Source organism: Acipenser ruthenus, chromosome 13, assembly GCF_902713425.1.
Source record: "Acipenser ruthenus chromosome 13, fAciRut3.2 maternal haplotype, whole genome shotgun sequence".
NCBI lineage: Eukaryota > Metazoa > Chordata > Actinopteri > Acipenseriformes > Acipenseridae > Acipenser > Acipenser ruthenus.
In genome coordinates this window covers 8,595,293-8,620,128 of record NC_081201.1, presented here as the reverse complement: position 1 = coordinate 8,620,128, position 24,836 = coordinate 8,595,293, and the positions used below count along the sequence as shown (strand labels likewise).

Below are 24,836 nucleotides of genomic sequence, written 5' to 3'. Positions count from 1 at the left end.
GCAATTTCGTATTACGCTTTGGTGAGGATAGAACCCTGCCTCAGGGTGGAGGTGAAGGACAGGAGGAAGTTGCAGAGTACAAGGAGGTAAGGTGTTTATATCAGTGATAGACTGTACGGTGGCTGTAACGAGACTGCCAAAAGCAAGGTTTAAAAGCACCAAGATCAGAATGGCTTATCTTGACTAGGTCACACAGTGATAGTGGGGTAATAATACATGCCTTATAGGTCTCTCTGGGAATCCCCACACAGGGCAGAGCATTTTCTCTCCTGGAGTCCATGCACAAATATGTGAGGTGATAACATTAAAAGAGGATTAGGAAGGGACCGGAATTTGCTGCTGTCTATCACACCAAACATTACTTTCACAGATCAATTTCCATATTGCTAGAGAGGATTCTGAATTGGTTCGGTTTGGTTTGTTCATATTTTCCCTTTTATTTACTGAACAGAGCTTCCTAACAATGCGGTTATGAGTAGGTAAAATATGTGGAGATATTTATAGATGTCCATGGCAACAATTTGTGTTTGTTTAAATTTGAGTCAATTCTTTTTTATTTTACCAGGAAATGGGTGTTTATTATTAGTTGTGTGTGTGCGTGTGTGTGCCATAATGTTGGATACAATTGTGGCAAGGAGAATATGTCTTGATAAGGTACATATGAAAGGACATAGCAAGCTTAACCTAAAGGGATCTTATTCTTCAGATGATAGATGATAGATCTCAATGCTCTTTCAGTTTTTCAAACGCTGTTTTCTTGTGTTGTGGGTAGTTGCTGATGGGAGGAAACAAAGAGAGGACATCAACATGTGATTGCAATCCTACATTTAGCACTCAGCTCGCGGTCTGTCATGCTATGTTTCCATCTGCCACTGGGATTGATTTGAAAGTGGTTTGAAATCAGACTTGTTCAATTCCATCGGAAGCAGATTTGGATCATATCGATTTCGATTGGGACTCTTGTCAGTCCCACTTAGGACTCTCCAATTCGCACTGGTAGTTAAAGTTACATGATGAGCGTCCATAGAGAAGGACACGAGAGGCGCATTTTAAACCTGAGAGCAGAAGGAATGCGCAGGCTTATCATGGCTTTGTATATATTATACTGTCAGTTGTCGACTGGATTGTAGATTGTAGACTGCAGATGGAACCGACCGCAGCTCCAGTTTGATACTGGAACGAGTAAGCTTGAGTTTTACACTGGTTTGTGGCTTTTGTTCATCATCCAATTCTTTTTTTATGACTATACACCCATTGAGCCTTTGAGTGTTGTTTTAACTTCTAAAATTTATAACACTCGGGCTACTGTGAAATTCTTTAGAAGGATTAATAACTACTGATCGGGAACCTCATTGAAACCATTAGTTTAATTAAAGAAGCTGATGGAAATTTTATCAGAAAATTATGCTTTGAAGGAAAAATATGTGGGTGATTAATAAGCATATCAACCAACTTAATCCTGCATTAGCAATGGTTGCTGGTCTTTATTGCAGATCAGTGCATCATATTTCATTCTGCAGACTGTGCTTGGGTTTTGTCACAGCCAGAACCATTGATAATAATGGGCTTGTTCACACTTGTTCATTCTGTTTTTTTTTGTTTTTTTTTTACGTGGAAATGAAATAACTTGGTAATTTTAAAATGGTAATTAAACGATAATCTTGTTATCCAAGTATTTTGCCTCTATGTTTTATGCACAGAGCTTTTTATTTATTTATTTATTTTTAGATAATTACTGCATTGTATTGTAATGTATTTGCATTTATTATACATATTGTACTGGAGTTGAAGTTCGACAAGATAGTGGTTTAACTGGTGCGGTATACTGGGCAGTCAATGAAGTGGTCAATGAAGTTTTAAAAGTGTTGACAGTAAGATGTGGTTGAATTCATTTTATATTCAACTTAGTGATTATATATACAGTATATATATATATATATATATATATATATATATATATATATATATATATATATATATGCACACTGAAGAAAATGTTTCCTTTATTTATATTTTTATAAAGTTCTATGTATAGAGAAATCCTTCCAGGATTTGCTTTATTGCAGTGGTACTGTGTCTGTTTATAAGTGTGTTTTTTTATTAACAAACTCCCTTACATATGCTGTATTCCCATGACATCACATGTCCTCAATAAAAACAAATAAAAAAAAAAGAAAAAACAAGTTGCAAGATTATTACTGTGAAACAAATCCTAAACAGTAGTCCAGTCCAACAGCTACTTAAAAATAGATACAATCCTTATTTTTAATTCTTGGGAAATAAAAATCACAGGTTGCATTTGAAGTTTGTATAACAAGCTCTGGTGTTGCCAAGATTAGCGCTAATGAGGGCCGCAGAAGCACAATGGAGATGAAATACCACCACCTCGATGCATCCTCCAACTACCACGACCAATCATTTGCAGCATGCTTCACAAAACAAGCTCCTTTGGGAATCCCCCTGGAACTGCAAGCAACACTTTATTTTTCTTTTTGTTTTCACGGAACGACTGAATCCAGGGAAAATAATACAAAACAATAACAGCAATATATGCAAGTTACCCCAGTTGTGAATACAGAAGAACCTCAAACCAAACCTACGAACTGACCGGTGAACCCAACACCCCACTTTTAGCTGGATGTACCGTATGCCATCACTCAACCATGCAACCAGAATCCAGTATAAAAAAGCGCAAGGTTAAACTACTGAAATGGTGAGAACTGGGAAACGCAAACGTGTTACACTATTGAATTGAAAGAAAACATTGAAAATATTTGTTTTAACTTGACAGCGGAATCATCCTCAGTAATGGGAATACCAAGAAAAAATGCAACGATTTGAAAAGGAGATGAAAGACAGCAGGGCAGTAAAAACACAGAGGTGAGGCTGATTTTAAAGCAAGTACGGGCAATTTTACTAGGAACATTTTAGTTTTAAACAAAGCAAAGTTTTTTGGGTTTTTTTCAAGCCAAAGGAGTCTGAACTTTGTTTAAAATAAAATAAAATACAATCAAATAAAAACAAGCGCTACTTTAACCCAGGTTTTCCTGGACGTTTAAATCTGTGTTTTAGCATTTTCCCACATATAGTACAATTTTAAAGTCATAACAATAGGAGTACTGCACTACGGTGCTGTATTAACCAGATTAAGGCTGTAAATAGCAGTTGTACATTTATTAAAACCACTGAAAATGAATTTTCACAGTTATGAACAACCTCCATTCCCAAGGTGTTCATAACTCTTGAGGTTCTACTGTAAATTGCCCAACATCTTTGTATTGAGACTTCAGCTGTTTCCTAGCTCAATGACAATATCTTATTGTATCACCGTACTGTGCAATAAGTGAACTTACGAGAATTTCGAGCTGTACCTCCCTGGAGTAACATACACTAGCAATACAAAGCTGGAGCTTTTTGTAAGGGGTTTGTCACAAATAAACTGCTTGATCCTGCCAAGACACCTTTCTTCCATGCCTGAAATCTGTGATATCAATCCCATGCACATCTGGATCTAAACTCACATTTACTGACACAGATGGCAATGTTGTAGTTGTGGGGGTTGAGCCAGTCTTGCATATTAGTATCCTGTACAGCTATCAGATAGCTGACATTCAGGGATTTCAAGATTAACAGTGATACTCTTAATCCAAATACCTAATCATAACCCATTGCGCTGTGCCAGCCTATAAGTGCTATATCTAGTCTACTGGCTTAATGTAATTCTATTTAAAACACACAAGTTCCCCATTAACTGCAGAATGTAAAAGTTAAACTGCGCATACAACGAAGAAAATAACAATTTAACCTGGATCAGCCCTCTTGTTGAAGAATAAGCTGTTAAATAATTAAGCTTGGAAAGAAGAGAATGAGAGCCAGTGGCATTATGTTCTGAACAATCCTTGTTTTGTTTCCTCATGCTACTCATTTTAATGAAAAACTCATTAGAACGTTGCACCAGGCGATTTGTGATAATCAATTCCAGGCAATTCTGTGTAAACATCTTTTACAGATGCTGAATTTTGTTTCATTTTCACTTATTAATTTTTTTTATAAAGGAAAGGCTTTGGCTTTAATTGGTCATAGCAGATGCAGGAAAAACATATTAATGCCATTAAGGTTCTCATTCCGAGATCACTCCTAGAGCAAAACTATCTTCACTTGGGATTGCTTGCAGTGTACATTCTTCCATTGCTGCAAGGTTGTTGTTTTTTTATACTAAAATCGCTTTGAAATTTAAGAAACTGACTTTCTCCTCAAGAAGCAGAGGCTCATATAACTTCATCTTACGCAGGGCTGCTTATCCGAATTGAGCAGTCAGCTAGAAATGACTGGGACTGAACTTCCAGCATATTGTCTCTAAACTGTCAAAAACATGATTTCATTAGCATGTGGAGTCTTGTTATTGTTTTCATGGTTTGAAACTCAACTCCTTTCATTCCTATTCAGTTATTTCTGTCTTGTCTAATTTTCCTATCCTTGTTTAACATACCTACGGGACTTTGTAAGTTAGATCACGAAGATGATCTGTTTTAACCTTTCAGTGCACCATGCTTCATTTTTAAGTGGTTGTTTTTTTGGGGGGAATCAGGGTAACCATAACTTTTGTATTTCTTGCTAATCTTTTCATGTCATATTTGATTTTAGTCTCCTGAACATTTTGCCATCACGTGATCATTTAGACTTTGCTACCAGATCGTAGTCTCCAAGCTTGGCAAGAAAAAAGTGAATACTCCAGCTAGCTGGATTAAAGTATTATTCCATTCAATTAAAGTCACATAATCAATGAGGATTTAAAACTGGCACCCTGATGTTACAGTGCCTGAATGCATTACTGCGGATCAACTGTAGTCTTTGAAACTAGTTATATAGATCGAAGATTAAAGCTGCAGTGTCATGTATAATTTCATACTGAAATATCATTCCTTTGTGATGCTGCTACAGGCACACAGGTTCATCCTTCCTCGGAGACCATGTGTCACAGCGTTTGATAATACCATTCTTTTGTAATTAAATAAAAAGATAACCCCTATATTTCTTTTAAGTGATATAATTGCAAACGCAGTCCTTCATACAATACAGTAACATATAATACAGGTTTTCTGTACAAGAGCATACTGTTATTGCAGTTTTACAATAATATTGTACTTTTGTTTTTTCAGCATATAACTAATATAGGTTTGTGGAAAGGATGAAAAACTAATGTGTGTAAACAAAGGTCTGTAACAAAAGGAATGAGGTTATTAATACAATAAAACCCTGGTCATCATGAATATCCCTGAGGAAAGGCTTTTGCCATTGATTTACATGGTGTGCTTACAGTTTTGACTTTAATAACCTTGCTTCAAGTTGTCAAGACAGAACTGTATTTCCGATTTGCATTGCATTTAAGGGGTTGTTTCTCTTTCGGTTTATTGATTCTGTCTCGCATGGTAATCTTACTCAATTCTCATTTTCTTTTGCACACACAATCCAGAGGGCGCTCCACATTCGGAGAAGTGAGTTATGTAAATTTGAGTGGTGCATCATATGAATCATGTTAAGCTTTACAGGGTTTTGGCCCATTCTGACGGAATATTTAATCACAGGAATGAGCTGGCAGACATGATGTACAGTGTGGATCAGCCTTACGTCGTGTGTCTTCACCGACAATTGAGAACTGGTGAATTTGCCTTTCATCAGGGCCATCCTGACAGCTTTGTATAACCTTCTGTTTTTTTTTGAAGATTAAAGATGCCTTAAAAACAACAGTTTCTCCTCGGATACATAATCTTTTATTCTTCAAGTGGCTAAATGTTTCATCATTTGGGCATCTGAAAGAAAGGGAAGTTTGCAAGCAGACTCTTGTAGATAAAAGCAGGTCACGCTTATTCCCCTTGCTACCACCATTAATCCACCATTAGTTATAAATACATTTTCATTAAGTAAAAGTAAAAAGATTTTTGATGCTTTTAATTTAATACATATAACTAACAGCATGTGCACTGGATTAGGAAAATGACTGTTTGGTGAATAGAAAATATTGATTTTAAATTTTAAAAATATATTTTACCCAGTTCATGGCCCAGTGCACGGAGACAATTAGAACCGCTAACTATTTTTTTTTTATATAAATTCACTGGAACAAAAAAATCTATATTCTGCACAAAACAAAAAAAAAACATGGCCGTTATGGTGCAGCACTGAAGATGAGATACCCATGCAGAAATCAGGCAGTTCATTTCTGAACCCAGCAAAGCCTCAAAAGTCTTTTCTGATCCCAGACAGTGTTTGAAAGAGGTGTCTCTCTGCGGTTGTAAGGATGAATCTGTGGGCTGCCTGCCATCCAACTACAAGAGGACCCACTGGCTAATTGGAATAAACAGTCGCCAGCTGCCAGAGCCTGCTTAGAACACACTATACTTTATACTATACACTGTATGCACACAAGGTTTCTACCCTAGAGAGAAAGGACCTGCCTCTTCCTAAATTACCCATTTCCAAAAATCTAGGCAGTATTTTATAGTTACTTTTTTATCTATTTATTTAAGCAGTTTAAAAATATAGGAATATTGACAACTCCATTTACCTGCATAGAATTCTGGGCTGTAGACTGCACCCACCACTGGATTCAACTTCCAGCCTAGGAAGAAAAGGAATGTTGCATTAAACTTAACTCTGTTAAACACCCATTTGTCAAACTGATAAGGCTCTTTTGTTGAAAATGATTTGGACATTACAACACAAAAATAAATACAGCACATTCTGTACTATAATAATTAATATTAAAATAATTCTTACGTTATAGATACACTATATATACTATATTTGATATGCACTTTATTCAAACTCAAACAACCCAAAATTCTATCTTTTTTTAGATTAAGGTGTGTAAGAAGACAGACAGGCATATTAACATGATCATTTTATTGCAGTTGAAGCCCACGCTTATATTGCATGGAGAAATAGGACAGCTCTAGTTGCTGGAAAGCCTGGCAGCAGCTAAGGGATGTACTTTCATAGAGGTACAAATAAGAGCAATATACAAATAACAAAGTTAATGTTGTAATTTGTAAAATGCCTTGTACAGCCTGACGAACGTCAGAAGAACTGATTGTGGCATTTGGAAAAAGAGGCCACAGATCTCATTTAGTCGGTGCCATTCTCAAACGGGTTGTCTCACCGCTGTTTCAAAGCCTACACTGAAGTAAAGGGTATAGTGGGGGGTGGGGTGGTGACATATCTCCCTCAGACTTTAAGTTTCACTAATGGCCTCTCAATTTGTCCAAGAACAATCCACAGAGATGCTGGTCGATGCTCGCTGCTAAAAGGTTATCTCATTTTTCATCTGCATTCCACTTATTTTTTCTGATAGCTGCATCGTCTAACTTTCCAGCACTGTGGCAGCCAAGATTTGCATTCATCATGGAAATAACAGCAATTAAACTTTACTTTGTCTTGTCTATGAGCCACGTGCCAGCCAATAACCGCGCAAGTTAATCATGTGTGATGGGAGCTGACGTCCCGCAGTCTGAAGGCTGCTGAGTTACTGTATCTTGGCTGGAGACGGAGAGGAGAGCAAAACAAGCCAGTCTCTCTGTGGTCACTATCGATTGCCATGAGGTTGGGCATTTGTTTTTGATACAAAATCTGAACTTTTAAATTCTACAATTTAATTTCTTACCTGTTTAATATTCTATTATTTTTAAGCTGTATAATCCTCTATTGTTGATTCTGCTTACATAATTATTCATATTTGCAAATGTTTACCGACTAATCCAGCAAGACTCCCTGTGGCTGATTATGGGGAAGTGAGGTGGGGAAGCTGGCTTTAGTGCACAATGATTCACCAATGGGCTTCACATCCCCTTCTTACACTCAGCGTGAGGGGTCTTTTCAGAAACCATATTTGCTGGTGCAGGCAGGAGCAAAAGAGGTACAGTAAATTGACTCCTAAACTAAAAAAAAATAGTTACATTTTTGCTCTCTGTCATTCACACAAATGCATAGGTCACCGTGCTTAATTAATTTTTAGGAATGTGCCAAAAATTGGTTCCTACAATACTGCAAGACTGGCATTGTATGCCATGGAGTAAAGGTGTCTTCATTACTGTTCATCAGACGGTTTGCACAAAATTACACAAATAGGCCACCTTTATATAGTACATTCTGATATTTCTTAAAGACATGTGGCAGACATTGCCCACCCACCCTCACAAAGCTCATGAAAAGCTATTAACATTGCATTATACTTGTAATGTTTCTTCTTAGTAGTCCCCTGCAGTTGCAAATGGTCTATATATATATATATATATACACAGTGCCTTGCATAAGTATTCACCCCCCTTGGACTTTTCCAAATTTTGTAATGTTACAACCTGGAATTAAAATGGATTAAATTGGGATTTTTACCATTTGATTTACACAACATACTTAACACTTTGAAGGTGCAAAATATTTTTTATTGTGACACAAAAGTTAATTAAACAAAAAAAAGACATTTGTTGGTTGCATAAGTATTCACCCCCCTGAGTCAATATTTGGCAGAGGCACCTTTGGCAGCAATTACAGCTGTGAGTCTTTTTTGGGTAAGTCTCTACCAACTTTGCACATCTGGATCCTGCAATTTTTGCCCATTCTTCTTGGCAAAATTGCTCAAGCTCTGTCAAGTTGGATGGGGACCGTTGGTGAACAGCAATTTTCAAGTCTTGCCACAGATTCTCAATCGGATTGAGGTCTGGGCTTTGACTGGGCCATTCTAAGACATTCAGGTTCTTGTTTTTAAACCACTCCAATGTAGCTTTGGCTGTGTGCTTAGGGTCATTGTCCTGCTGGAAGGTGAACCTCCGCCCCAGTCCCAGGTCTCTTTCAGACTGAAAAAGGTTTTCCTCTAGAATTTCCCTGTATTTGGCTCCATCCATCTTGCCCTCAATCCTGACCAGTTTCCCAGTCCCTGCTGATGAAAAGCATCCCCATAACATGATGCTGCCACCACCATGCTTCACCGTGGGGATGGTGTTCTCAGGGTGATGAGCAGTGTCGGCTTTGCGCCACACATAGCGTTTTGCGCTAAAGCCAAACAGTTCAATTTTGGTCTCATCAAACCAGAGAACCTTTTTCCACATGTTTGCTGTGTCTTCCACGTGCCTTTTGGCAAAATCCAAACGGGATTTGATATGGGTTTTTTTCAGCAATGGCTTTCTTCTCGCCACTCTTCCATAAAGCCCAGCTTTGTGGAGCATCCGGGTTATAGTTGTCCCATGGACGGTTTCTCCCATCTCAGCTGTGGATCTCTCCAGCTCCTTCAGAGTTACCATTGGCCTCTTGGTTGCTTCTCTGACTAATGCCCTCCTTACATGGTCACTGAGTTTTGGTGGACAGCCTTCTCTAATCGCAGTTGTGCCATATTCTTTCCATTTTTTAATAATGGATTTAACGGTGCTCCGGGGGATGTTCAAAGTTTGGGATTTTTTTTTATAACCCAACCCTGATTGGTGCTTCTCCAGAACTTTATCCCTGACTTGTTTTGATAGCTCCTTGGTCTTCATGATGCTGTTTGTTTAGATATGCTCTCTAACAAACTCTGGGGCCTTCCAGAAATAGGTGGATTTAATCTGAGATCATGTGACACTTTAATTGCACACAGGTGGACTCCATTCAACTAATTATGTGAAGGCAATTGGTTGCACCAGAGCTTATTTAGGGGTGTCACAGCAAAGGGGGTGAATACTTATGCAATCAAGACTTTTCAGTTTTTTTATTTGTAAATAATTTTGAAAAATATGTAGATTTTTTTCCCCACTTCGACATTTTGGACTATTTTGTGTAGATCAGTGACAAAAAATCCAAATTAAATCCATTTTAATTCCAGGTTGTAACACTACAAACTGTGGAAAAGTCCAAGGGGGGTGAATACTTATGCAAGGCACTATATATATATATATATATATATATATATATATATATATATATATATATATATATATATATATAATTGTCTTATACAATACCTATGTGCATTGTTTTCTTTAACTGTCTTATTTCATGTCAATAACTCTAAATTATCTTAATATTGTGATGATGCAGTTGTAAACGCAGAGATGAGAAAGCGAGAGTTAATTCAAACAAATCTGATCCCTACAATGTGACACATATAAAAACCTGTGTCAGCGCATTAAGTTTTGTTTTATTATAAATGGTGTCCCGACCCACTCGTGGTTTCAATTTGCACGGTTTATTATGCACTGTACTACCATGGTATGCAAGCCTCATCTTTTAATAACTGACAGTACCTCATTTATGTCACACAAGGGGACGTCTATCAGCCATTTTCTACAATACTCTCTGTATTTCAATTTGACTTTTTCGGCTCACGATGACTGGCTTAATTATTGGACGTCGTCCTGTAACTGTGCTGGTTCCAGAGCGCTGTAATCTGACAATTTATTACAAATAAGACTGTTCACGCTGCACTTTTGTACTTTCAAACTAATGAGCACTCATACACTGGCAATGAGCGAGTTTAAAAAAAAAAAAAAGTTTTACAGACAAGTCTAGTGGCTGAAATTGAATGAATGCACAGATACTCAGACTTTCTCTATTTAGCAAAGATGCAATGCTGCCAGTGCCCTTTGACTTGAAGTTTACACGCTTATATTATCTGTGCGGGAGTTTTATAAACAGTACGATATGCTTTTGGAGTTAGGAGACACTCAAAATGTAAGCCCTAGAAGGAATGGAATTTCTTATTGACAGGACTGTAGTTTGTAAAGGCAAGAGCATTTTGAAAAAAAGTGCTTCCAGTCTGTCTGTACAAGTTTGGTAGCAGAGTTTTCTGCTGATCTTAATTAATGGCTTTTTAATACATCGAGATACTATTTGCAAAACGAAAGAGACATGCTTTATTATAAACAGAATTTGAACTTCTGTAAACAGTTAATTTTAGATTGACTTGGCATAATAGGCATTTTAAATCTTCCTTTCAGACCATGTTCTTCCTCAATTGATCTATGCATTGGGCTTTCATTCTACTTTGAATATCAGAGCTCTGTACCACTGTATGGCACAGAACCATGCCAAGGCCCTGTATTTACTATCTATTGAACAATCAGGAGTCTCGGTTCAAATTTCAATCTCAATCTCAAAGCAGTATTAACCACTATAATCAGTATCCAGGTACCAAAAAAACAGATGAGTTATCATTCTTATATACCTTTTAATTCTGAAAGCTACAGGAAAGTCACAAGGAACTGAGCCTCCTTAAAATTACGCAGTCACCAGCTATCGGTTAAACTGACGGAACAAGCAATTGTTGATCTCTAAAAGCCAAGCAAGTGATGCTATAAACCCCCTATATATGTGGCATTTCTAAACAAGGATGCTTCACATTGATTTCCTATAAATCCAGCTCCAGAGCTGTCAATCCTTACCATTACAAGTCCAGTTACTGTTCCAATGGAGGGCAAGCGCTTGACCTCCGCACTAAAAAGACTGCCACCACCAATACATACTCTCACACTGTAAACATGTACTGAATGTCTTAAAAGAAAATCAATATAGGATTCCAACACTAATTCTCAATGTGTCTTCTCAAACTGTATGTTTATTAGACTGTTCACCACATTGTTTGCACTGCTGTAATATGCAGTGGCTCTGCATTTTTTGTAGTTTAATTATCTATACCGTAGCTGATCTAAATACTGCCACTCAAACTGTATTAATCCCTATTAAATAATACAGATATTGACACATTTTTCAAATACAGTTGCACATACAGTACTTACCATTTGCATAAGGGTTGATAGGCTTTTTGTTTGTCATTACTCGGGCTGTGGCATTATTAACCTAAGCACAAAGACGATGATGTTAGAAAACATTACAGTGGAAACTGTAGGCATTATTCATTTTTAAATGTAGTTTCATCAAAATCCATGCATTAACATTACATTAATATGCATACAAAACAATGCATCTGTATTTAAAGAAATAGCTGTAATGCATTAAAAAAATCTAACTATTTATCATTATGTTTACTTTCGTAATCAGTTACAGAGCATTTAAAAAAGCAATATATCATAGCATGTATCAATTTTAAAGAAGACATAAAAAACAAAATAAAAAATAACTGCATATATTTGTTTTAAACAGTTTAAAGCATGCATTTTAAGTATTCATAATTTTCAAAAACTAGAAAAACTAAATAAAAATGATCTATTCATATATGAAGGAACATGCAGTGGAAAAGGGGAAGATAGACAAGGTACAAGAAACAAAGGAAATGTAAAAAAGGGACAAACAAGTTTAGCAGTGTGCAACATAACCCTTGAGAATAGAAGTACCATTGGAAAAAAGCAACACTTAGCATTCAACACTAGGAACAGGAGCCTTTGTTTCATCGCAAGAATTAAAAAAAAAAAATCATTCAAGCTTGAACCACAGCTAACAAAGGATAAAAGAGGGTGCATTATTTAACACAATATGGAGTTAACAATCTGAGTAAGATGTGCACGAGTCAATTCAATCCAATCAGTGCCTCTCAGGCTACTAAAACGTACACTCAAGTACAGGCGTACCAATGTAAAATAGCATCAAGAAACTAAACAACAAGTCAAAAGAATTCACGCGGTATCAGCGCTTAATACGTGAAACGGCAGATGGACTTCTCCACTTACCATTGGGCACCATCGCCAGCATGTGTATGTATACAGTTACCATGGTTACTGAGAGTTTGGTGAGGGCCCTATGTGCTATCGTTGAAAAGGGGGAAAATGAAAAGGCAAAATATGCAACATCTTACTCAAAGACGACAGCACTTAATATCGGAATTATTCTAGAAATATTATTATTATTTCTTTTTTTTTCTTTTTTTTAATAAAGGCAGTGTTGAGTGGAAATCAGTGGTGGCAGATTTTTTTAAAGAAAAATGAGTGTATGTAAAAATCAGATTCAAGCCAATAAACTCTTTTACTCTCATGAGGCCCAAAGTGTCACATACTTTGGCCTATCGAGCTTAGCAAAAAATACATTCTAAATGCATTTCTTACAAGTTCAATAATTTTATTTGTTATTATATATGTATATTTGTTAAATTATTTATCTATTTTTTGAGGCCACTGGATATCCCTCATCAACCTTGCAATAATAAAACTAACCATATTTGTTTCTTAGATAATTACACAATTTTTAATTCTGAATTTATTGCACCGATTTAAAAAAAAAAGAAAAAAGAAAAAAATGTTAAAAAAATATTCAGTCATCTAGGAAAATCATAAACTTCATGTCAGGCCTTTTTTTATTTATTGGTCAGTCAACTTGTACACAAATAATAACAAGAACAAAATGTTTTAAAGGAAAAAAAAGCCCATACAGGCCCTTAAAAAAGTCTCAATATATATTTAAAATTAAAACATGGGGAAGGGAGGGGGGGACACATGAAGAGACAAATGATGCATCTGAAACAACACAATGAGAATGAAGCAGACATTGAGAAAAAGATGAGAAGGGGATATATGTAACATGCACCTCTATTTTACGGCCCTCTACCACAGTGCCGTGTAATTTCTCTCTTGCTCTGTCCGCATCAGCACTATTTTCGAAAGTTACGAAACCAAATCCCTGCATGCAGGCGGGAGAAGGGGAAAACAACATGCACATTATTAATTCAATCATTCATTGACCATATTTTTTTTTCCCGTTACTTAATTTTTATTTACATTTCATATTCTCGCTTTGTTTTGTTTTTTCTGTAACATGCAAATTAGAAAAAAATTATAACAGCATTGAGATGTGCAATAAATAAGCAACAGATGTGAACAATATCTTCTCCTTGAGTTATAGAGACCCCCTAAGAACATAAAAAGTAAAACATCCCGGAAACCAACAAAAATACCTTCAACAGGTCATAACAGAAGAAAGTAACGAAAATAAAATGGAATCAAAATCAATGTACAGTGTTTTCATACTGAAATAAAAAAGAGGCTGAAATTATGAGAAAGAAAGGTGAACCACTCATTTCACATGCAAAAATATGTTCCCAACAAAAAAAAGAAAATACATTTATAAAAAAAGGAATCGCTTATGCTGAGATCTTTTAATGCCAACATAATCTATTATGTCATGCCGTAGTGGTTCCACTAAGAATGTTTTGCATGCAACACTAGGGATAAATTAACAATGATTTCTTTGTCAAACTTCAGCCTTAACTTATGATAACAAAACAATCAAAATAATATATTAACCACTAAGCACTTATTTCTCCAGTTGTCAAAAAAACAAAAGAAATAACAACAAAGAACTCACTTAACATGATATGGATAAAAGATATGAGCAATGATACATCAATAAAAAAATACAAAGTACATATTTTTTTCTTTACTTTTATAAACCATAATTTATACAGTATATTATTATTTGCATGGCATTTCACATTTCACTTGTTGCTAACACTACAGTCTTCAAATTAATGTCCAGGTCAGCAGTATGTTGAACACCTTTATAAAACAATGCTTTCCTCTTACTGTTGTGTTTAAATTCTGTCCCAGGCATTACTTTGAGGAACTCAGTCTACACTGTCTAACATCATTATATCACTTAATAACAATAGCCAACAATTTTACAAATGTAACTCCATTTTGAAATCTATACAAATTATTTGAATGTCCATATTCATATTCCCTATCGATATTAACCAATTGAGGACCTTGTTTTTATCATTAACTAAACAATACATTTTAAAGCCCAGTATATATATATATATATATATATATAAAATGCAGTTCAATATGTAAAGTACCCTCCACAGGTGTGAACTTGTCTACTTGGACTGCCTAAAGTAAGCAATAGACTGCTTATGGTCACTTGTCATTAATAACAGTGCACTAATAAACATTATTTTATTTATTTGCAAGTGCTGCTGAGCAACAGAAATGCACCTGGAAGTTGTCTTAGTAACCTGTTCTCATTCAGTATTTATTAATTTTAAAAAAGCAGTAACATATTGTAGCGTGCATGGGGGAAGGCAGCAGCAGGGCTGGTAGGTGACGTAATCACACACAAAGACATAAGCCCGATATACGCTCCTTGCAAGGGAGCCCGCTCTTTTGTACAGTGGTATCGGCACTATGCTTTAGTGCGAGAGGTCCCGGGTCCGCGCCCGACCTCCGCCTGTGTGTGGATTGCCTCGCCCTGTGTGATTCGCCTGCCTGCGTTAACCGAGATCGCTACAATATATTGGATACATATTGAAGCATGCACAACGTAAAGATATCGACTGCCTACCTTCGATCCGCGCTCATTAAAGATAATTTCAACATCTAATATTTTACCAAATTGCTGCAAAGAAATAAATAAAAAAAGAATTACAGTCACTCAAAATGAACTTGTATTTTTTTCTTAAATTAAAACTTTAAACCCCTCTGAAATAATAATTTCTCAAAGAAGATTATGGCAAGACAGTATCTTCAAGCATTGAAGCTGCCAATCATACAAACATACAGTCCATTGTACTTGTTGTAAATTGACACTGCTGGGTCACATGAAACAATATTAAAAAAAAAAAAAACATACATATAATTATGTGATTAACTTTCATCAAGTTATTATTATGGTATTTAAGCCTTAAAGTGCTTTAATGAAAGACAGAATATTCTCAGTACACACCAGGGGCCGGTTGTACTAACGAGATCAAAAAACAGGATCGGATCCGGGCTCACTGGAGCCGGATCATGAAAAGGCATTGTACTAGGCGGATCAGGATCAAGCTCCACTGATCCGAAATCTTGATCCGATCCTGGAGCTGCGCAGCCGTAACTAGGGAAACTGACCAATGAGAAGCGAATATGCGTGGCGCAGACATTGAAGAATCCGAGTGTCAGAAAATGAAGTGCGTTTAATTTAAACGACATGAATCAGAAGCAACTACTGTACATGTATAATTTAAAACTTAAGCGATTCTATAAAAACAGATCGAATATATTAATACCGGTGCTTAATGTTTCCTAAAACGTTAAATCATCTCTGTTTCAATCTTGTTTAGTTCCTCAATTTTTCAAAAGTGGGATCAAGTTCTGATCCTGCTCAAAAGTAAGATCAGGTTTGAGCTCAGATTGAGCTCTGATTCGTTTAGTACAACGCAACTAGGATCAAGATCAACATCTGAGCCCGGATCCGGGATCGGATCCCTTTAGTACAACCGGCCCCTGGTGACCAAAACAGAACAGTACACGTACAGTGGAAACACTTCCTTATATTAAACAGTAATATACAGCAGTATGCTATAGCGGTCTTATATGTAACATTAGTTTTACATTTTAGTTAAATTGCATTGTAGTCAGTGGGACAGTTTTCGTAAGTTATTAGAAAGAAATATAATTTCCAATTTGGGGAGTATAGTATATTGCCACTGATTTTCTCATAAATAAATAAAGTAAATGATTAAAATATGACCCTGTTTTTTTTTGTTGTTTTTTTTTTAAATACAGTAGTATTCTTGGTGCAAAAATAATTTACATTTATCACTACAATACTAAACAGTTTAAAGCTGGGTTTTGTTTTGTCCTACAGCAGTCATTGTGCCAATTTGTGTTACTATTAAAAAGCAGCTTGGTGCAACAGTGCACACTGTACGGTATATAAAAAAGTGTTGAAGATCTTTAAGCTGCTGAAGGCGGAACAATACTTACGCCAAACATCTGCCTGAGGTCTGGATCTCTGAATCTGAAGGGGATATTTGAAACGTGGAGCCGCTTGGGCTGTGTCTTGTTTTCTGAGTTTTCAGAGGACTGTGTCTGTTGCTGGCCTTCAGTCTGTGCTGCATCATCCGTCTGCTGAAGAGAAGAAGGAAAGCAAGAGGAATATGAGTGAGGCGTCTCCATCGGCTGCCTTCGATCTTAATCTTTCCCTCACTTTCTGGTTGCCTCAGTTCGGAAGTTAACAAAGGTCAGTGTTGTGAGAGAAACAGCACGCTGCTTTACTGAGTCCTCTGTTATAACTTGGCATCTGTACCAATGATCGCATCTACATTTAAATCCTGTTAAAATTACCTTTTTTTAACCCAACTGAAACACCACTCCTTTTGTAGTGTGTTTTCTGTATGCACACAGCTTTAAAGTTGGATGGGTTAATACCAAGGCATCTGAACTGACCTTGAGACAGTTTTTAAAAGAAGAGCAGCCAAATTAATCACCATCCACGAGGCAGGAACCAGGGCTGCGAGAGGAAGGGAGTGTTTTACAACTTGGGATTCGAGGCTTGGCCTCTAGAGCAGGGGAGAGAGAGAGAACGACGGGCCATACTCCAACTGAGAGAGCCTTCCCTATGGAGTCGAGGCTAGCCCTAATGGAGAGTTAGCCTCGGAGAGTCGTTATAGGCTCGGCCTTGCGACTGGGTCCCAGTTAGCGACCGGTGTTGACCCTCAGAGGACGGAACGGCTCTTACAAAGCCTTGACGTATGGAAGAAAGAATCTGAAAGAACACAAATAATTGTTAGTTATGGGACTCTGGCACTAAGATTAAGAGGACCATGTCCCAGGAGGGTAAAGAGGAAGTAAGACAGAGCCTTCTTTCGTGAGGCAAGATATATAGCGCATGAGCTGCGAAAGATTAGTGTGGCCGGTGGTCCTCTCTGACCACACGAAGAACCTGCAGAGTTACTAGAACTCCAGGTCAGGGAAGTGAGACTCACTATCCCCCCAGAGGGGACCGACACAGAGGCATGCGGCCAATGAAAAAAGTGAAGAGGAGGAGGAGGATAGAAAAAGCAAAACGCAAGAGAAAGAGCTGACCTGTGACTGAGATTAAATAGGGAGTCAGTAATGACAGACAGGTGACACTAGTCAATGATGATAGGCAGGTGAAATTAGGAAATAGCGAAGCCCTGGTCCACGCTCCACAAATTTTTACAAGTTAACATTTACTTGCTCCTGAACAGAAAGAATAATAATAATCTGTGCAGAGCACTGAAGCATCGAGCATATTTTGTTTTCAGAAATGCAAGGGGATGCCACAACTGTGATACAAGCAGGGTCACACAGTCTGTCATTCCAAAATTGGATCACTACTGTATGAGACTAGGCAGGTAAGCTTTGTTCTGCATGCTTGCAAATGGCAATTTTTACCAAACAAACAGATAAGTAGGTGAGCGAGTGCATTTGTCAATATAAAGGGCTGCCATGTATGAGTTTTTTTTTTCTTTTAGTAAAGCCAAATCTTCATGGTCATATATACATATATACTCTCTCTTTCTCTCTTGGATTGTAATTATTTCCTCTTATGACCTGTTTAATTCTGCCTGTTCAAACAATTGAGGACACCCACTACAGGATTAAGGATTGAAAATATCGACATGTCAAACATTTGTAGATGGAACTTAATAGGTAGCAAAATCGAATTAGCCTCAATACATTTCGTCAGAGATGTTTATCTTTAGCAAACTGAGTTATAATTCTGTGTTAAGCAGTTATTTTATTTATGAAGCAGTGTAAATATAATTTGGATCATGCCATAACTGGATACCGAGTATTCTATACAGGCAATACAGAGGGATCTGCAGACTGCATTTGATATTGTACAGCAAAAACTATTTAAAGATAGATTATTACTAAATGTATCTAAAACACAAACAATGTGCAGTTCTAATAGGAGGAAGATTAGAAATCTGTCCTGGGTCATTGTTACATTGCATGGAGAGATATTTAAGAAAGTTTCTTCTTATAAATACTGAGTATGGCTGTGTGGTCCAGTGGTTGAAGAAATGGGCTTGGAACCAGGAGGTCCCCAGTTCAAATCCCACCTCAGCCACTGACTCATTGTGTGAACCTGAGCAAGTCACTTAACCTCCTTGTGCTCCATCTTTCGGGTGAGACGTAGCTATAAGTGACTCTGCAGCTGATGCGTAGTTCACACACCCTAGTCTCTGTAAGTCGCCTTGGGAAAGGAGTCTGCTAAATAAACAAATAATAAACAAATACTTAGGCAAGTGGATTGATGAGCATTTCACATATTAATACACTGGCTTCAAAATTAGGACCTAAGTTAGGTTTCCTAAAGTTAGTGACTGCTACTGTTCTTTCTATCCTAGATTATGGTGACTATATCTACCGGTTTGCTTCCAAAGCAGTCTTTACACACATTGGATGTAACATATAATTCAGATTTGTTCTAGATTGTCCCTCTTTGACACATCACTGTCATATGTATATAAAACTAGGTTGGCTCTCATTAACAAATCATAGGCTTTTTCATTGGTAATGTTTTGTGTTTAAGGTTCCTAAAGGTTTGATACCTCCTTATCTGAATGTTCTTGTGGAAAGGATTAACACTGGCTATAGTTTAGCTCTCAGGATTCTGCTAGTTTGGCAATCCCAAGGATTCGCACACGTTTGGGTGAACTATCTTTCACCTAACAGCTCCCAAAAATGTGGAACTCTTTTACTTATAGTATGAAGATGGAATGACTATAGAGATCATATTTGGGAATTGTTTGAACCACACATGTATTTATTGTGTTGCTTGTATTTGTAATTGTTTTATTGTCTAACAGGACCCCCTTGTAAACGAGATCTCGGTCTCAATGAGTACATCTTCTGTATAAATACATAAATAAAATAAAAACGCCTGGTATTATAACTGGATGTTATGTTTGAGTCTGATTACCTCATTACGATCAATTCATAATGCTGACCTTGTCCCTCAAAAAAGAGATATGGAGATTAATTCACAACCCTGTCCTTAATCTACAATTTAAGATAAACATCCTAGGATTAAGGCAACCTGTTTCTTGCAGCCCATCAGTGATTGTTAGCTTTTTTGCTTGGTTTACAATTATTTTAGTTCACAATTTTCTAAAAACTGTATGCGCTCGTTTCACAGATCTGGATTAGCACTAATTTTGGACTACCTACATTATGTAGAGTAGTCCAGATTTGTTAATACATAAACTGTCCTTACACCCCACATAATACCCCAGAAGGCAAGGAAGTAGTCTTGACTGACCTTTCCTATAAAACAAAGGTGGAAAGTAGTACTCTACAGCATTAAACCTAGTGATGCACAATGGCTTAAAAACAATTGCTGTGTATGTCTGTGATAATTAACTGAACATATTTACGATTAATAGTTTTTTTTTGTGGTAATTCAGTTTTAAAAATGATTGGTTCCATATGGGATGCAGCACAACAACACAAATTACCCATTTAAATAAATCTAATTATGCATTTTAAGGATTATGGGGCTGAAAATGTAATTTATCATGTTTAGCTAAATAACACTTTTCAGAAAGCACTGTGGGTGTTTTTGATAACAGTGGACAGCAGTTAATTAATCTGAAGTTAGTGACTTATATAATAGGAGCCCATGGGTAGAGTACTCCAGATCTCTTTCCCTGTTTTACTTCAGAGTTTCTCAAGCAAGAATGACTGCTCACTCTCTGATTATTATTCAGGCAGAGCCCTGCTGTTTGTTTTCTCATTCTGTACAAAGCCTTTTAAAGAAATTCAAAGCCATGACATTAAAGAACGTGTGCATTAATTAATCTTCAGTGCTTTCGTATAATCATTCTTCTGCGTCCTCTTTATTACTTGACATCTCCCAGACAAGGACTCCCGCTTCTTTGAAAATGGCTGCCTGTATGGCATCACTATACTCGAATTTAAGACGCAGGTCATTTTTGAGAAGAAAAAAATGGTTTAGAAAGTGCGTCTCAATACGGTATACAGTAGACTGTAGTCTTTAATATAATGTGTAGTAAATTAGTAAACAGCTATATGTGGATGATATGTAAGTGGCATACACACCAAGACCACAGGGCTTCTCTATATAGGAGCATGTCTTCTAGAAGTGAAGTTACAGCAGGACTTGCTTCGATGTATAATAATCTCCCTCCCGACCTGTGAGGGTGCTGTGTAACAGGAAGAGTGTGCCCCAGACTGGATGGTTTGACAGTTCATTCCAGGGTCAGTCGGCCATCCAGGAAGGGGGCGGAGCCACAATATCCCAAGTCATCGCCCTAATACGGTAGGCGAGGTGTCAGTCATGGATTGGAGGAGACGTGATTGGACTCGCTACTGTAGGGGGCGCGACTGAAGGTATATCAGGGGATGTGGTCGCGCAATCTGTTCCTCTGTTATGGTTACAGAATGATTGGGACAAGTAATGAAAAACCATGAGTGTTTAGTGTTGTATTGTTTGTCTATTTAACTGTTCTTGTTTGTCATTGTAGACGGCTAAGGGAGCTGTCGCTGATAAGCTAGCATCAAACCCAGACTGCACTGCACCACTGTAATCACTGTTTACACATTCACAACACCACTTGCACCCAGAGCACTCACTGATGGACTGGTGATTGTGCCGGTGTTTTAAAGTGTGTGTTTGTTATTATTTCGGAACTGAACCCTGTGGTTTTGACTGGCTGTACACATCGTTGTGTGTAGTCAGTCATTATTTCAAAGCAATTAATAAAGCATTGTTTTCACCCTTGAACTGTTGTGAGACTGTTGTTATTAAGCACGGCCTCACTTCTACATCTGTGCACTACAAACCACAGGGACTCATGTTTTACATCAGCTTGTTGACAAGGACATTGTGAAAGTGCAACAAGAACTAGGAACAGCTCGGCCTGCTATGCTTTTCATAAACAATAATGAGCAACAATTTTCCATCTGGTGAGGAGAGTTCTTTTTTTTCTTTCTTCTGAAGTAACCAGTTGACAAGCTCCCAAAGTTACAAATGATGATGATGATGATGATGGGATTACATTTTCACAACCCTATTGATTGTTGCCTTTCTCGTTCATATTTGTAATTATGATATCAATTCACTTCTTAGAGCCCAAGGACTGACATGTAATTTATCTACTTCATCAAAAGGTCATCTCTGCAGTCTAGTCTAACATACATTTTATACAGTTTATTGCTCTTTGGGGCTGTTTTTAAACAATCATAGTGAACTAATATTACATTGCATTAGACTTATTATTTTGCCAAATACTTTTTAGCCTTACAAGGACCACCTCCTAGGCGGTTCCCTACATCTTTGGCAACAAACTGCTTTTTTGTACTAATAGCTTATTTAAATGCAAGCTGCAATATGACAAGAATTCAGGCTGAAATATTCAATAGATGGGCTAAATTCTTACAAGGTGTCGCTAAGAATGATGGGTTGTTTTTTGTTTGTTTACCCGTTTAGTCACAAACATTTATTGGCAGAGATTGCTCAAACATATTTCTAATTTTGAAATACATCCTCCAAATGTCCACAGTTTAGCTGCATCTCATATGCACAGTGTGGTCGTGTTTTCTTGTATAGTCTGTCAGTCAGGAAAACTAGTGTCTGGGTTACTGTTACAGTATATTACATTAATCACATATGTTCTTGTGTGCCCTCGAAATATCCCAGGAATTAGTGATAGACAGCCTTGTGTTATTTGGTGGTCCTACAGTATATCAGCACTGAGGAGTTTACCTCCCATGACCATATGGACCATTGCCCATGATTGGCAGTCTAAAATAAAAAAAATAATATAAGGGTTCAGTGGAATAAATTCTGAATGGCCTTGTTATCCTTGTATTGGATGATTGCTTAGGATAAGGCAGGGTTTTGCCAAATTGGTAGGCAGTGTGAGGAAGGAAGGCTTGTACTGCATTAGGTTGATAAACCTACTGTGAGGGTAGCTAGAGAGCCTTTATCATAAATGCTATCAATCCTCCCACTTTCTTATCCAGCAGCCAGCCATACAATTGGTGGTGAAGGAACCTATAAAAAAAAATCCTGTTTTATACCTGTGCTTCAAAAGGACAACCACGCACCACCACACGTGAGGCATTTCTGGGATAATGTTTTATTATCAAGGGTGCCAAGGGCAAGCTTACAGGAAGAATCAGATATTCGCTAAAATACTGTTAGCGTACTCTAAAAGCAGGCACTCAAAAACATTCTTGTATACAGTACAAGGACATGTTTTATGTTACAGTGAATTTAGGTGAAGTTTTCTTTTAAGGTAGTAGTATTGAGGAATGCAATATGTGTGGGGCACTAGAGCGTTAAGAAAACCATTCTTTATTTAAATAACACAGCGTATAACTACATAATTAACATAATGCAAATGAAAAGCAAATCATATAAAAATGGAGCACTAAACTAAACAAGATCGCCTCTTAGAAATGCATTAAAGTGTTTTAATATGTTTGAGCAAACCTGCGGTTAGCAGATAACTAAGTGTACTTTGGAAAGCCCAGGTGCTCTCCACTTCCACGCCAATCACACTATCACTCCCGAGAAAGCCTGGGATTTTCTTCCGGGCATTATTTGATTAAGTTGACAATATTATGTGAGCGATGGTCGAGCACCCACTGTGATGTTCTTTTGACTAAATTGATGTGTGCAATGAACACCGTCTCTCTCTCTCTCTCTCTCCATCTCCTCTCTCAGCTTGAATAGCGCCCTTGATTTAACCAGTAATGCTGGAATTTGCAGCCATCCAGTCAGGCTTCTTTCAATCTGCAGAGAAGAGAGCACCGGGATACACAAACCCGTGTAATTCAATACTCGTCTTTAAAAAAAGAGAGAAAGAAAGAAAGAAAAGCGCACAGCATATTAGAACAGTGCTCTGTAATGTACCTCTGTGATTTGATTTGTAAACCTGATAAGAAAAATGCAATTCAATCCATCTATTCCTAAAAATCTCTATGTGCCCTTGACAAATGCATGACGCAAGTTTGATTTTATTCACACCCTCCTCACTCTACTTTCCTATTTATGCATGACTGACAACCAGAAACTTGCTATGCCTCTATGCTAAGTTTGGAATCTGGCCCAGTAGCAAGTGATGTCTGCTGCAGAGGGTCAGAGAACGCTGCACACTTTATTGTTGAGCTCCTATCCTGGCTAGGAGCTGTAACGTGCTGTGACAGAGAAAGAATAAATCTTGGTTATAAATCTCCCTCCCGACCTGTAAGGTTGCTGTGTAAAGGGAACAGAGTGCCCCGGACTGGATGGTCAGACAATTAATTCCAAGGGTTAGGTGGAAGTCGGCCATTTAGAAAGGGGGCGGGGCTACGGTACACCAAGTCATCGCTCCAGAGGGAAAGTGATGCGGCAACCGTGGATTGGAAGAGAAACGGTTGCACTCGCTAACCAAGGGGACGTGGTTAGGTGATCTGTTCCTTTTTGTTATGGTTAAGGTGAACCGAGAAAGGAGTACTATGAGCTTGTTTGTTTTTATTAGATGGCTAATACGATCCGGAGCTGTCGCTAAAAGCCAGCACTAAACCCGGACAACACTTCACAACTGTGCACAAATAAATTGTATTTCACCACGAATACTTTAGCACTCACTCATGACTTGTGATTGTGTGTGTGTCTTTGTGTGTGTTCTACTGTGTTTATTCTTTCAAACTGTATTATTATTTCGGGACTGCAACCCATTGTTTATTTCCTGGGATTATTCTTTGTGGTCACCAGACCAGGATTATAAATAAACATATTGTTTGGACTGTGAACTTTGTTGCCTGTCTTCTGTTTTGTAATCACATCACCACTACACCTGTGCACTGCAAACCACTTTGCCACATGTGCCTGTGGTTTTTTGTGTGTACTTGCTGTTTGTTTTTAGTACTGGGTAGTTGGGCACCAAAATGTTCCTGAAATTGCACCAGTCATATTTTCACAATGAAACAAACCATTTTACTCATGTTCTTAAAGGAGTGTTAACTTTTTTACTGGTCCTTTTTTTCTCTATTGTAATTTGTAATACTTTGAAATCGTTACTGCTGCATCATGGTTCAAAACCACTGCCTGTGCTGTAGCTCATAATCCAATGATCTAGTTTTCTGCAGTGTTGTACTTAGAAATCTTAAATTAAAGTAAAG

General features: G+C 37.4%; 1 protein-coding gene across 30 annotated transcripts in view; it reads right to left on the bottom strand.

Annotated features, from left to right (window-relative positions):
- LOC117418161 (RNA binding protein fox-1 homolog 1) overlaps nucleotides 1-24,836 on the bottom strand; it is a 790,080-nt gene that overhangs the window by 38,090 nt on the left and 727,154 nt on the right. For 27 of the 30 annotated variants that reach the window (XR_009330819.1, XR_004546784.3, XM_059035607.1 and 24 more), the window contains 5 exons: nucleotides 16,656-16,799; nucleotides 15,253-15,306; nucleotides 13,498-13,590; nucleotides 11,760-11,820; nucleotides 6,566-6,619 (listed from right to left, as the gene is read on the bottom strand). Coding sequence is in view for 28 of the 30 variants with exons in the window: in XM_059035607.1 (XP_058891590.1) it covers nucleotides 6,566-6,619; nucleotides 11,760-11,820; nucleotides 13,498-13,590; nucleotides 15,253-15,306; nucleotides 16,656-16,799 (406 nt within the window). In the remaining 2 variants the exon portion in view is untranslated. The remainder of the gene's footprint in view (nucleotides 1-6,565; nucleotides 6,620-11,759; nucleotides 11,821-13,497; nucleotides 13,591-15,252; nucleotides 15,307-16,655; nucleotides 16,800-24,836) is intronic. The other 3 variants (XM_059035620.1, XM_034030813.3, XM_059035617.1) reach the window with 1 other exon arrangement.